The sequence below is a fragment of the Haliotis rubra genome, unplaced genomic scaffold, assembly GCF_003918875.1.
Source record: "Haliotis rubra isolate DU_JTF1 unplaced genomic scaffold, ASM391887v1 Scf527, whole genome shotgun sequence".
Lineage (NCBI taxonomy): Eukaryota > Metazoa > Mollusca > Gastropoda > Lepetellida > Haliotidae > Haliotis > Haliotis rubra.
The window spans coordinates 372,644-384,795 of NW_025767221.1; the positions used below are offsets into that span (position 1 = coordinate 372,644).

The following is a 12,152-nucleotide window of genomic DNA, read 5'->3' on the forward strand; positions in this document are numbered from 1 at the left end:
CTTCTGTGGCGTCAAAACCACAGCTGAAGTTTATGTAGGATTTATTTATCCAATCAGATTTAAGGGTGTAAGAAAAACAATTTCTCGTTGTGATCCCGCAGTGAAACATCTGCAGACATGGTTTATTCTAACCCAACCTATTCAGTTACATGTTGATCAACATACAATATTTTATGATGCGAGTAACGGGGACCACAAATCTACAAAAGTCTCTTGAATCACATGTTTCTGTGAGAAAGCTTAAAATGTTTGTCTATTCAGCTGTATCTCTGCAAATGTGCATTGCTCTTATGTGTCTCCTTCTTCCGTTATATGTTGGGACAACAAGCCTGCACATATGTATTCACTTGAATGGTTGACCACAAGCAAACGTGCATGCACTCAATCAGATGAATGTTGAGAATTCAAACTTACATGTGCTTCTTTATGCAATTAAAAGGTTGATATACATATCTTCAAATGAAGCATGTTGAATGCTTCTGTCAGTAACAAGCCAACATAAGTCTTTTAATTAAGTTTCAATCGATGGTTTGTGGATGATTTTAATATTTCTTGTCGCGGTAATTTTTTTCATATTTTTGTCGCGGTAAAAATATGCATACTATTGAACGGCAACTGCACTTGTGCTTAAACAAAATAAATAAATGGTGTCTTGAAAAGGGCTTTACTTTTTCTAAGTAAAAAACAAATTGTATGCACTTCTGTAGAAAATATAAGCTGTATAACGACCGACAACTATCTATTAATGGCACTAGCATCAAAGTTGTCAAAAAGGCCAAGTTCTTCGGTCTAATTTTCGACTCTCAATTAACTTTTCGTCCGCATATCAAATACCTTAAAAATAAATGCCTGAAGGCACTCGATTTATTGAAAGTAGTTTCTAATTCAAAGTTGGTAGGGGATCGAACTACCCTCCCACACCTATATAGATCGTTGGTCCGCTCGAAGCCTGGTTATGGCTCCATCGTATATGGTGGAGCCTGCAAAAGCAACCTAAAACCAAGGTCTAAGACTTTGTCTTGGGTCGTTCAGAACTTCTCCTGATGACAGTCTCTACGTCGAGGCCGATGAACCATCTCTAAACCAACGCCGTAAAAGATTATCTTTACAATATATTACAAAACTAGTCCCCCTCCTGGGCTCAAAATTAAACCATTCATTTCTGCTGCCGGCAGTGAGCTGGAAAATATCTCCTTCCTTGGCATTTGGTTAGGCCACATGTTGACCTAACATTAACCACATTTAAAAATCAGAAACTAATGAATTACAGTATAAACAAGAATTTAGTCAATTAAGAAATAAATATGATACATATAACCCTTATTTACAAATGGGTCCAAGGGTGGTGGCGCAGTATCGCAGTGGATCCAGAACAATATCTTCTCGATTGCCTAGTAACAGCGGTATTTTCACAGCAGAAGCTAACACCATATTAACAGCCTATAAAATATATTAATAAACACCCTAAATATAAACAATATATCATCATTTCAGATTCTCTTTCGTGCCTTCAGGCTATTAAAAATCTGTCTTGCAAGCATCCACTTTAATTGAAATTATTGAATTATATAATGATCTTGCTACTGGCCAATGCGACATCGTCTTTTGTTGGTTACCCAACCATGTTGGAATCTCTGGTAACACAATGGCGGATCTTGCGGCCAAGGCAGAACCCAACAAATCTGTGACACCACTTCTCATTCCATACTCATTACAAAGCTATCATTAGATCTTATATCCGTTATCTACTGCAAAAGAAGTGGGACACCCAAGTAGGTATAAATAAATGACATGCCATAAAACCCTATATCGGTTACACCTACATGGGTTGTCAGTCCAGATTTGATGAGGTCATTATGCGACGAAGTCGCATAGGCCATACTAGATATACTCACGAATATTTATTGAAGGCGAAGATCCTCCGTTTTGTATCCCTTGTGATGAGAGAATCACGGTCAAGCATGTCCTGCTTGACTGTATTGCTTTTGCCATCACAAGGGATACATATTTCAGTGTCAAAACAATCAAGGATCTTTTATATAATGTAAATTATCATTCAGTAGTTTTTTAAAAGAAATAGAATTGTTGGATACATTTTGAACAACATGGTTTGTAAATAGATAAATGGAATTGTATAAATGGTAGTATAAAGTAGCAACTGCGATTGTTAGTGGCTGTAACCTCAAAGGGGGTTAAAGTATCGTAAAATGATTTTCCTCCTGAGAGGAGTCCCAAAACTTTCAAGGTAAATTTAAACTTAGCAAATTTTTAAATGTAGGATTTTGGTTATTTTAAGTTTAGGCTATATTTTCCTACAATCGCCAGTGGCTGAGGGGATGGTGTAAATCCAGCTAGGCCCATGCAGGTAGCAAAGGTATTGTAAGTTCCCATGGTCCCTAGTATGATGATCTACCTTCAGTTGTTGGCGATCTAGAGCCTGTTTTTATATTGTATCGTCATGTATAGTTAAATTATTTTAGATTAAATTACTAGTTTTATATTAATGTCTGTGATAATCTACTTGTTTTTGCTGTCCTTCGTTGATATATGTTTATAATTTACTTTTAATCGTTGTAAATCTATAATTTGATGTAGTCACCATATGGCTGAAATTTTGCCGATGTGACTATAAATTTTATTAAGTTTGATATTTGGTCGACAAGCCTGCATGCTCATATGTCTGACAGTTAAAATGCATGCTCTGCAAGCAGCACTGTTGGTTAGAATAAACTGGTTGAATTAATAATCCCTGTGTAACAGTCCTACGAGTGACTCAAATGACCAAATAGGAACTTTGATCAACCTACACGTACCCGAGAAGATCTGAGTTAGACATTCAAATACATTTGCTTGCTGGGACAGGAAAGTATGGGGACAGGATGTCAGGCTCGTTAACGTAGTTGATGCGTAAATCCCATTGTGATAATCACTGGATTGTCTGGTCTGCATTTGTTTACAGACCGCCAGGATACAACTTGAGAGAGACTATTCCTCAGAACGTTTTTAACATCAAACAGTTGTAAATGAGGACGAGTTTGCTAAACACTGGAAGAAAATGACCGAATAGAAAACATTCTTTTGACGTGCCTTACAATAATGAAGCAACATTTTATGTTTTTATGACTCATCTTAATATTGGGTGGTAAGGCTCGGTGGCATTGATGGACCACGCACCTGTAGAGCACAATGGGTGTTATTTTGAGGGCCACCAAATTACAAATAAAGCAAACAACGAAGTATGCGGATGTGATATGGCAGTGTAATTACTTTGTTAAACAATCACGTAACTGTGTAACATAGTTTCTGCTACGTGTCGGCTGAAGTTCATAACGCTGTGTTTCGACAATAAGCAGTAAGGGGTTTGTATTACTATCTTTTGAAAGAGGAGTGTGGTAGTTACAATATTCAGCTATAGAGTAATTTGGCTTTCTTATAGAACTTCATATTGAACTTTCTAGAGTGTATTTTAGAGGGTGTGGTGGTGTCTGGTCCTGTGCATAGAGCTCAGGTCACACATCAGTTGAACTTAAGCAACGTTGGGCGCGGAGTGTCCTTGGATGGGTGACCGTGTGTGACAGCTTGACTCCTGAGAGTTTCTAAGACTTCAGTCCTGCCCCACAATGAAGCACATGTGATACATGTGGTCTCACCTTAGGCAAGTGAGTTGTTCACCCAGCAGAAAATGGGTACCCGGTCATGAGACTATTAACCTTGTGTTATCCGGGCTAATAAAGATCAGGGGCGGTGGGGTAGCCTAGTGGCTAAAGCGTTGGCTCGTCACGCCGAAGACCCGGGTTCGAATCCCCACATGGGTACAATGTGTGAAGCCCATTTCTGGTGTCCCCCGCCGTGGTGTTGCTGGAATATTGCTAAAAGCGGCGTAAAACCATACTCAGTCAGTAATAAAGATCAGAGTGATATGTGAGGATCATGTTTTCACTCTGGAGATGAAGCCAGTGCTAGCGTTGGAAACCGAACCTCTGTTACTGTTAGATGAATATTATTATCCTTTACCGCACCACTATTTCTACTGTTATTATATTTCTACTGTTATCATATTTCATACTGTCATTGAAATTTATACTCCTACCGTTACGCAGCAGGTTTCATTTATTTTTAAAACTAGTTCATTTTATATTATATATTCATTTTCTAATAATATAATGCTAGTTGTAAGCTAAGGTTTTCTTGTGGTTTCATACTGAATTCATTTGATTATAGATTTCTTTTCAACTTTTTGTTTCAATTTGTGTCACCTTACACAGTGCATGCCTATCAATGTCACTGTATGTGAATACCTAATTGTATCTAAAAGCATTATGATACCTAAAGCAGGCTGGTAATCATTTCAACAGTTCTCATAAACCATTACAAATGACAATACGTATGTCAAAACACGGCGGCACCAGCTGCCATCCAATGTCTGGATATCCAACATGAGTGAGTGAGTTAACATTTAACGTTACCTCGGCAATATTTCAGCCATATAGTGACATATATGAAGTTTTGCATATATGATAGATAGACGTTGCTTAAAATCCAGTCATCAAGGACTGTGAGCTACAATATCACAGATTGCATTTAAAACTAGCATGTAAATCTAAAAGTACTTTACTGTTGAAGATAATATAATATAAAATCAGGCTATAGGTCGCCAACAACTGAAGGTACATCACCATTCTTAGGACCATGGGGACTTGCAGTGCTTTTGCTACCTGCAAGGATCTGTTACGTGGTATACAACCTGTGTAACCAGCTGAGAGTCACCTCCCTACTCTTAGAGTGTGACGTCACCAGTTGTTGTGTATTGTATGTCCGCCATTAAACGAAGTCAAGTAAACTGTGTCGTCAGTGATATTTTGACAACTAATACTACATGTATTGTAGTAGGTGTCTGTAAGACACGTAACATGGTGGCAGCGGGTTCTGAACTCACTCTCTGTGTCACGTAAGCTGTGTATCAGTTGAACATTAACTTTGTACAAGTTTGTCTACGAGTTCACACGCCGTGCACTCGCGACCACGTGCTACTATCCGACAGTCGAAAAGTGACCTTCTACAGGTGTGTATGACTTATGAGTGCTGTCAGTCATCCTTAAACACTATCTCACGATTCTGTATGTTATCAGTGTGTAGGAAACAGTTATGTCTGACCAGGAAGCAAATGCACGTCCTCCTAGCACTGTAAGTGGTATCAAGGCCCCTTCACACTTGAGTATTGAGGGGAATATAGCAGAAAATTGGAAGATTTTTAAAACAGAAATGGACCAATTACTCTATCCTCATCAACTTTCAACAATACAAGAGAGACTATCAGGTAGCACTACCCCTCCATACCCTTGGTGATGAAGCACTCAAAGTATATAACGGCTTTCACTTTGACACTGCTGATGATGTGAGAACTGTTAAGGAGATTATTCAGAAATTTGAAGATTTTGCTGTAGGTGAAATCAATGAAACCTATGAACGTTATGTGTTCAACAAACGAGTGCAAACAGAAGGGGAATCATTTGAGGCATTTCACAGTTCTATTCGCTCTCTTGCCAAAACGTGCAACTACTGTAACAACTGTGTGCCATCAATCATCAGAGATAGACTCATACTTGGTATACGTGATCACACAACTCAGCAAGCACTTCTGAAAGAACGCGATCTGACACTGAACAGATGTATTGACATTTGTAAAGCAGCTGAAAACGCTACAACACAGTCTAGAATCCTCAGGCCAGAAACCATAAATAGCGTGAGAGTCCCATTCAGAAACAAACACAAGCCTAGACACAAGAACACTCAACACAAAAGTGGACGTGATAGACAGTCAGAGTCTACCAAACCTAATTCCAGTCAACATCGTCACGCACCTAAAGAACGAAAATGCAAGTACTGTGGATACTCTCATGTCATGAGCCGTGAACAGTGTCCAGCATGGGGCAAAAGATGTACAAAATGTAATGACGAGAATCACTTTGCACAAGTATGCCCTAAAAGACAGCCTGAGAGAAGAGTAAATAATGTGGAAGACACTTCTAGTTCTTCTGAGGATGAAGAATGGATCAACTCTGTAACTTCCACTTTGGACAATGGGTGAAATGTCGCATGACCATAAACGGTAAAGATGTAGTCTTCACTGTTGACCCCGGTGCCTCTGTTAACATCATCCCTTCTAGCCTGATAGGTGACAAACTGTCAGAACTCTGTGTTACAAACAAAAACTTGCGAATGTGGAATGATACCAATGTCACACCCATAGGAACTGTGCGCCTGTCTGTAAGAAATCCGGCTAACAACAAGAAGTACTCGGTTGAATTCATGGTTGTTAATGAACCATTGACTCCTCTCCTAGGTGTTCGTACAGTAACTCAGATGAAAATAGTTACTATTCATGAAGAGAACATTGAGAGGATTGCAAACATATCTGTTGAAAGCCAGTTCGTCGATGTATTCGATGGGAACCTTGGATGCTTTGAAGGACAAGCTCATCTCACACTTGACCCAAATGTGTGTCCAGTCGTCATGCCAAACCGACGTGTGCCAATAGCTCTACGATCCAAGCTGAAAGCTGAACTTGATCGCATGCAACAAGCAGGAGTCATCATACCTGTGAGTGAACCTACTCCATGGGTTAGTCAGATCGCCATTGCAGTAAAAAAAATCTGGTGAACTGCGAATCTGTCTCGATCCTCAGGAATTGAACAAGGCCCTACTTCGAGAACATTACACATTGCCAGTACTTGAAGACACTCTGCATGAACTCAGTCAATCGAAAGTATTCTCTAAAGCAGACCTTTCATCTGGCTATCTCCATGTTCAACTAGATGAGGAATCCAGTAAGCTGACAACGTTCCAAAGCTGTTTCGGACGCTACAGATGGCTCCGACTACCTTTTGGCACATCCGTATCCTCTGAAATTTTTCAGAAGAAACTGAACATGGCACTTGAAGGTCTCCCTGGTGTAGTGTGTATCACTGATGACGTCCTTATACATGGGAAAAACGATGCTGAACATGACAGCAACTTACTTGGTTTCTTGCAGCGATGTCGTGAAAAGCATATCAGACTGAATCGCAGCAAGCTACAACTGCGTATGAGTGAGATAACATTCATGGGACATCTCATCACAAAGCACGGTCTGCAAACTGACCCTGAAAAAGTCAGAGCTATCAACAATATGAGTCCTCCAACAAGTGTTGAAGAACTTAGACGCTATCTTGGATTGGTCAACTACATGGCCAAATTCCTTCCCAATTTGACAGACGTCACTGCACCAATGCGCAACCTTGTCAAGAAAGATGTACCATGGAACTGGTCATCAGCTCAACAGTCTGCCTTTGACACAGTGAAAGATATGATCACTACAGCCCCAGTACTCTCATTCTACGATCCTAAGAAAGAGCTAACCTTGGAAAACGATGCAAGCGAATATGGACTTGGCGCAGTCCTGCTTCAAGAAGGAAAGCCAGTCGCTTTTGCAAGCAGATCCCTTGCTGATAGCGAAAGAAGATACGCTCAAATTGAAAAGGAAATGCTGGCTGTAACCATCGGACTCGAGAAGTTTCACCACTATACCTTTGGCCGCTCAGTGAATGTTGTCACTGATCATAAACCACTAGTCGCAATTGTGAAGAAACCACTCTCGAAAGCGCCCAACAGACTTCAATCTCTCCTACTGAGAACACAAAAGTACAACTATAGTCTTACCTACAGGCCTGGCAAGACAATACCTGTTGCTGATACCCTGTCAAGAGCACCACTGGCTGATAAGCCCACACTTGAAACCGTGTTTGTAAACAACATTGCCCACTTGTCAGTATCCGATGATCGCTTGAATGAGATCAAAGCTGCAACAGCAAAGGATGACACCCTACAACATCTGAAAGCAACGATAATGCATGGATGGCCCAATGACAGACAGCAACTGAAACCGGAACTCCGAACCTACTTCAGCTATCGTGATGAGCTCACAATACAAGATGGTATCATCCTCCGTGGATCCAGAATAGTCATACCTTTATCTCTAAGAAAGAAAATCAAGGAGAAGCTACACATTGGTCACATGGGAATTAACTCCTGTCTTCGACGCGCTCGAAACCTAGTTTTCTGGCCAATGATGTCGAGTGAAATAAGACAATACATAGAGACTTGTGATATTTGTGCTCGATTCTGCGACAAACAACATCAGGAACCCCTACATATGCATGACATCCCTGACCTGCCTTGGGACAAAGTAGGAACTTACATATTCACTCTGAAAGGCCGAAACTACCTCATTACCACAGATTACTACAGCAACTTCTTTGAAGTTGATTTCCTCCCTGAAATCACCTCTGAAGCTGTGATACAGAAACTGAAACCACACTTTGCTCGTCATGGCATTCCATCAACAGTCATAAGCGATGGTGGACCCCAATATACCGGCAATAAGTTCCAGAACTTTAGCAAGAAGTATGGTTTCAAACATGAAACGTCCAGCCCTGGTAACAGCAAAGCTAACGGTGCAGCAGAGGCAGCCGTTAAGATAGCCAAAAGAATGATGAAGAAATGCAATGCAGCAAATGAAGATCCATACCTAGGTCTTCTCAACATCCGAAACACCCCAACCGAAGGTCTTCAAACGAGCCCAGCACAACGTTTGATGGGACGCAGCACTAGAACACAAGTACCCAGTACCCTCGAACCATTACGACCATCAAAGTTCAACCATGAAAAAGAAGATCTTGAAGACAGAAGAATGTGCATCCTTGATAGACACGATACGTCTAATCCAGGCCAAACCCTCAAACCACTGTCAACAGGTGATACAGTCCGCATGCAGCCCATACAAAGTGGGAAGACAGAATGGTCTGAAGCTACAGTCACCGGGAAGCTGAAAAGTAGAACTTACACGGTGCAGACAAATGATGGGTACAAATACCGACGCAATCGTCAACAACTCCGTCTCATGAAGAAGTCCCGACGTCCAGAACCTACTAACATAGAGATACCAGTCTCTGACCCTCCACAGCCTGCAGTAGCAACCCAGCAGAACAACGTTCCGAGAACTCCGTCGACAACGTCTACACCTGAAACACTCCCTAAGCAACAACCTCCTGATGCTGACCACCCGCCAGCATACCACACCAGATCCGGGAGAGCAGTGAAATCCATCCGCAGACTTGACTTATAGACTCATAAATGATTATCAAGTTCAAGCAGTAAATTCCGTCCAAGACTTGACTTTTAAATCACTGAATAGTTCTTTTAGTTTTCATCTTGGATTTAATGATAAATCCCCTATGTGACACATATTGGTCTTCAGCCAAATGAACTCTAATTCTCATCCAGCCAAAGTAATGACACTTCTATTCTTTCCTTTAAAGAAAGGGGATGTTACGTGGTATACAACCTGTGTAACCAGCTGAGAGTCACCTCCCCTACTCTTAGAGTGTGACGTCACCAGTTGTTGTGTATTGTATGTCCGCCATTAAACGAAGTCAAGTAAACTGTGTCGTCAGTGATATTTTGACAACTAATACTACATGTATTGTAGTAGGTGTCTGTAAGACACGTAACAGATCCAAGCTGGATTTACATCTTCCCTTCAGATGCTGGCGAATTTATCCACGAAAACGAACACATATTCTACGAATAAATTGTGGTATAACTAATTAAATACACTTTGAAAGACGTGGTCTCATACCCTCTCAGAAGGACAATATTTTTACGGCATTTCAACCTCCTTTGACGATACCGCCACTAACAATCGCATTTGCTAATTCCATTGATGTATTTACAAAACATATTATTCAAAATTTATGCAACAATTCTTTTTCCTTTTCAAAATCAATTCTAAAATGCCCTTCATTAGTCCCCACACATTCTCAATATGGTTAAGATCTGGGCTGCAGCTGGGTCAGTCTGAAGCTGGAACATTTTCGTCCGACAACCACTGTTTTGTGTAGTCCGTAGTGTGTCAACATATGTCCAAAGAAAATACACGGTGGCGTCACTCCACGTGATGATATCCCACCCCACATGTGAAATGTCGGGCTATGTTTTGGGCGTTGGTAGATAGATTTCACGGTATCTTTGTCCAAATTTTCACACAGTTCGGAAAAAGCCAGACAGGACTTTCATCAGAAAAGAAAACAATATTTTCGTGAGCCCTACACCAGTTTAAACGTCTTTCTGTTTGTGCATCTTTCATCAATGGTGAGGGAATTCCGCGCTTTTGACCCAGTTAAGTTTTTGTATGTCTCGTCTAAGGGTTTTATTACATACATGAGACTGCCTATAATCATCGCATTTCTGATATTCTCCGGCGATCCTTAGTATTGAACTTTCTTGGCCTCCCTGCCCCTGTCTTGTGCTCAATCCCAACTCATGACTGAATATTCTTTAAAGTTCTGTATTCTGTAGACAGAGACATTTCATGTCTACCAGCTAACTCTCTTGCATTAGTCACACCCCTTTCAAAATTGTCTAGAACAGCTTTCTTTTCTCTTCTGCTTCTGCTGTCAAACCTGCCATGTCAACAAAGGAAGCTGTCCTTTACACCAGGGAGATACCTCTTGATGGAGTAAGGTTCATTTGTAAGCTTACAAGAGTTGCCTCCCATATTGAGTACCTTACTACATTATGTAATACCTATTTCAAAATTCTATTATTAGTATTAGGAAACAAAGATTTTCTCAATAATTCCTGGGAAAATTGTACGTATATTTCCTCAAGATAAAAATGCCCTTTTAATTACACATGATGCTAATCATGGAAACGTGGTTTTCATTACCGAGAGAAACATTTTCAAATGTTATGTTCTGTCAATGATATTGTTTATTTGTGTACAATAAAATCTATCTGCAGGTCTCACGCCTGTAGTGATGGTGTGGATGTCAAGCGTTGCTCACTATATCTATCTCTGGTTTGCTGGTGCCAAAACTTAATCATTTACACATTAACTTTTGCAAAAATATTTGCCAATTTTCACTATCAAGCTGTGACAGTTTCGAATCGCTAATTCCATTATCGCTTGGTGTAGGTTTCCATTTTCAACAATAAATGAGTCCATTATACAATTCCGACCAAATCATAATGTTACATGCAGACTCGATACATGTATACGCAAAACTATTCGTTTGAAACCAACAGATAACAAAAATATGTTACACTAATAACAACTCTTTTATAGTAATTACTGAGCGTGTTTAACAAATAATGGCCGTATAAAATACAGTTGTAATTATCTAAGCGATAACAATAAACACCCAAAAGTGATCCATGATCAAGCTTCCAAAATAGGCCTTAGCCGGATGTCCAGAGTGAAATTACGATCTTCACACAAGCGTAGGTCTTGAAGTAATGTGAGACAATAGAGGAACACGCTTCCCAAATCTTATCTAACTACCTTTCAGAAAGTTCCATACAACGTTCGATTGGCGTATACCCGTTGACAACGCATCTAATACACATTTGACACGGGTGCTTCACGTCCTGCTCACGAACGTTGACCAGCGAATGACCGGCGGGTGTCAAACGAGAACTGCTTACATGTAAATTCGAGCTGCGTTAAGTAAAGAGGGAGTTGAAACAAAGATACAAACAACACGAGTTGTTTATCACGAAAGACAAGATTGGTTATGGATCTGTTTGCGCCACATAATATACACAAGATGGTCCAGTCATAATATGACTTTGTGTTCAGCTGCTTCTTTTTTTGTCAGAAGCTAGTGATGTATAAAGTACGTGACCTAGTCCTGCTTGACTGTATTGATTTTTCCATCACAAGGGATAAATATGTCAATGTCAAAACAGTGAGGGGTCTTTGTAATGTTAATTATCATTTAATTATTGAATTTCTAAAGGAATAGAATTGTTACATAAAATTTTATATGATTTGTAAAAAGATAAACGTTTTATAATTGGTAGTTTACATTATCCACGGAGATTTTTCAGGGCTTTACCCTGTTTAAAGTACTGTAAAATTATTGTCCTCCTGAGGTACGTAGGTCCCAAATGTAAATTAAATTTGTAAGTCCCCATTGTCCCTAGATATGAGTGATCTACCTTCAGTTGCTGGGTCGGTCTATAGTCCAGCTTTCTCCATGCAGGTAGCAAATGTACTGTAAGTCCCCATGGTCCCTAGTATAATGATCTACCTTCAGTTGCTGGCGGTCTAT

At 40.1% G+C, this 12,152-nt stretch overlaps 1 protein-coding gene across 1 annotated transcript; it reads left to right on the forward strand.

The window, feature by feature from the left end:
- Positions 1 to 6,048: 6,048 nt before the first annotated feature.
- LOC124252850 (uncharacterized protein K02A2.6-like) lies at positions 6,049 to 9,163 on the forward strand. Its single transcript, XM_046686521.1, has 2 exons — positions 6,049 to 6,600; positions 6,686 to 9,163. The coding sequence occupies exons 1-2, from the start codon at positions 6,049 to 6,051 to the stop codon at positions 9,161 to 9,163; spliced, it is 3,030 nt and encodes a 1,009-aa protein (XP_046542477.1).
- The last annotated feature ends 2,989 nt before the right edge of the window (positions 9,164 to 12,152 follow it).

What these genes read in the sequence shown, in the direction of transcription:
- LOC124252850 (XM_046686521.1), top strand. Translation starts at nt 6,049, where the DNA reads ATGGATCAACTCTGTAACTTCCACTTTGGACAATGGGTGAAATGTCGC. An exon ending in AAGCAGGAGTCATCATACCT is followed by an intron (nt 6,601 to 6,685) that starts GTGAGTGAACCT and finishes CTCGATCCTCAG; the next exon opens with GAATTGAACAAGGCCCTACT.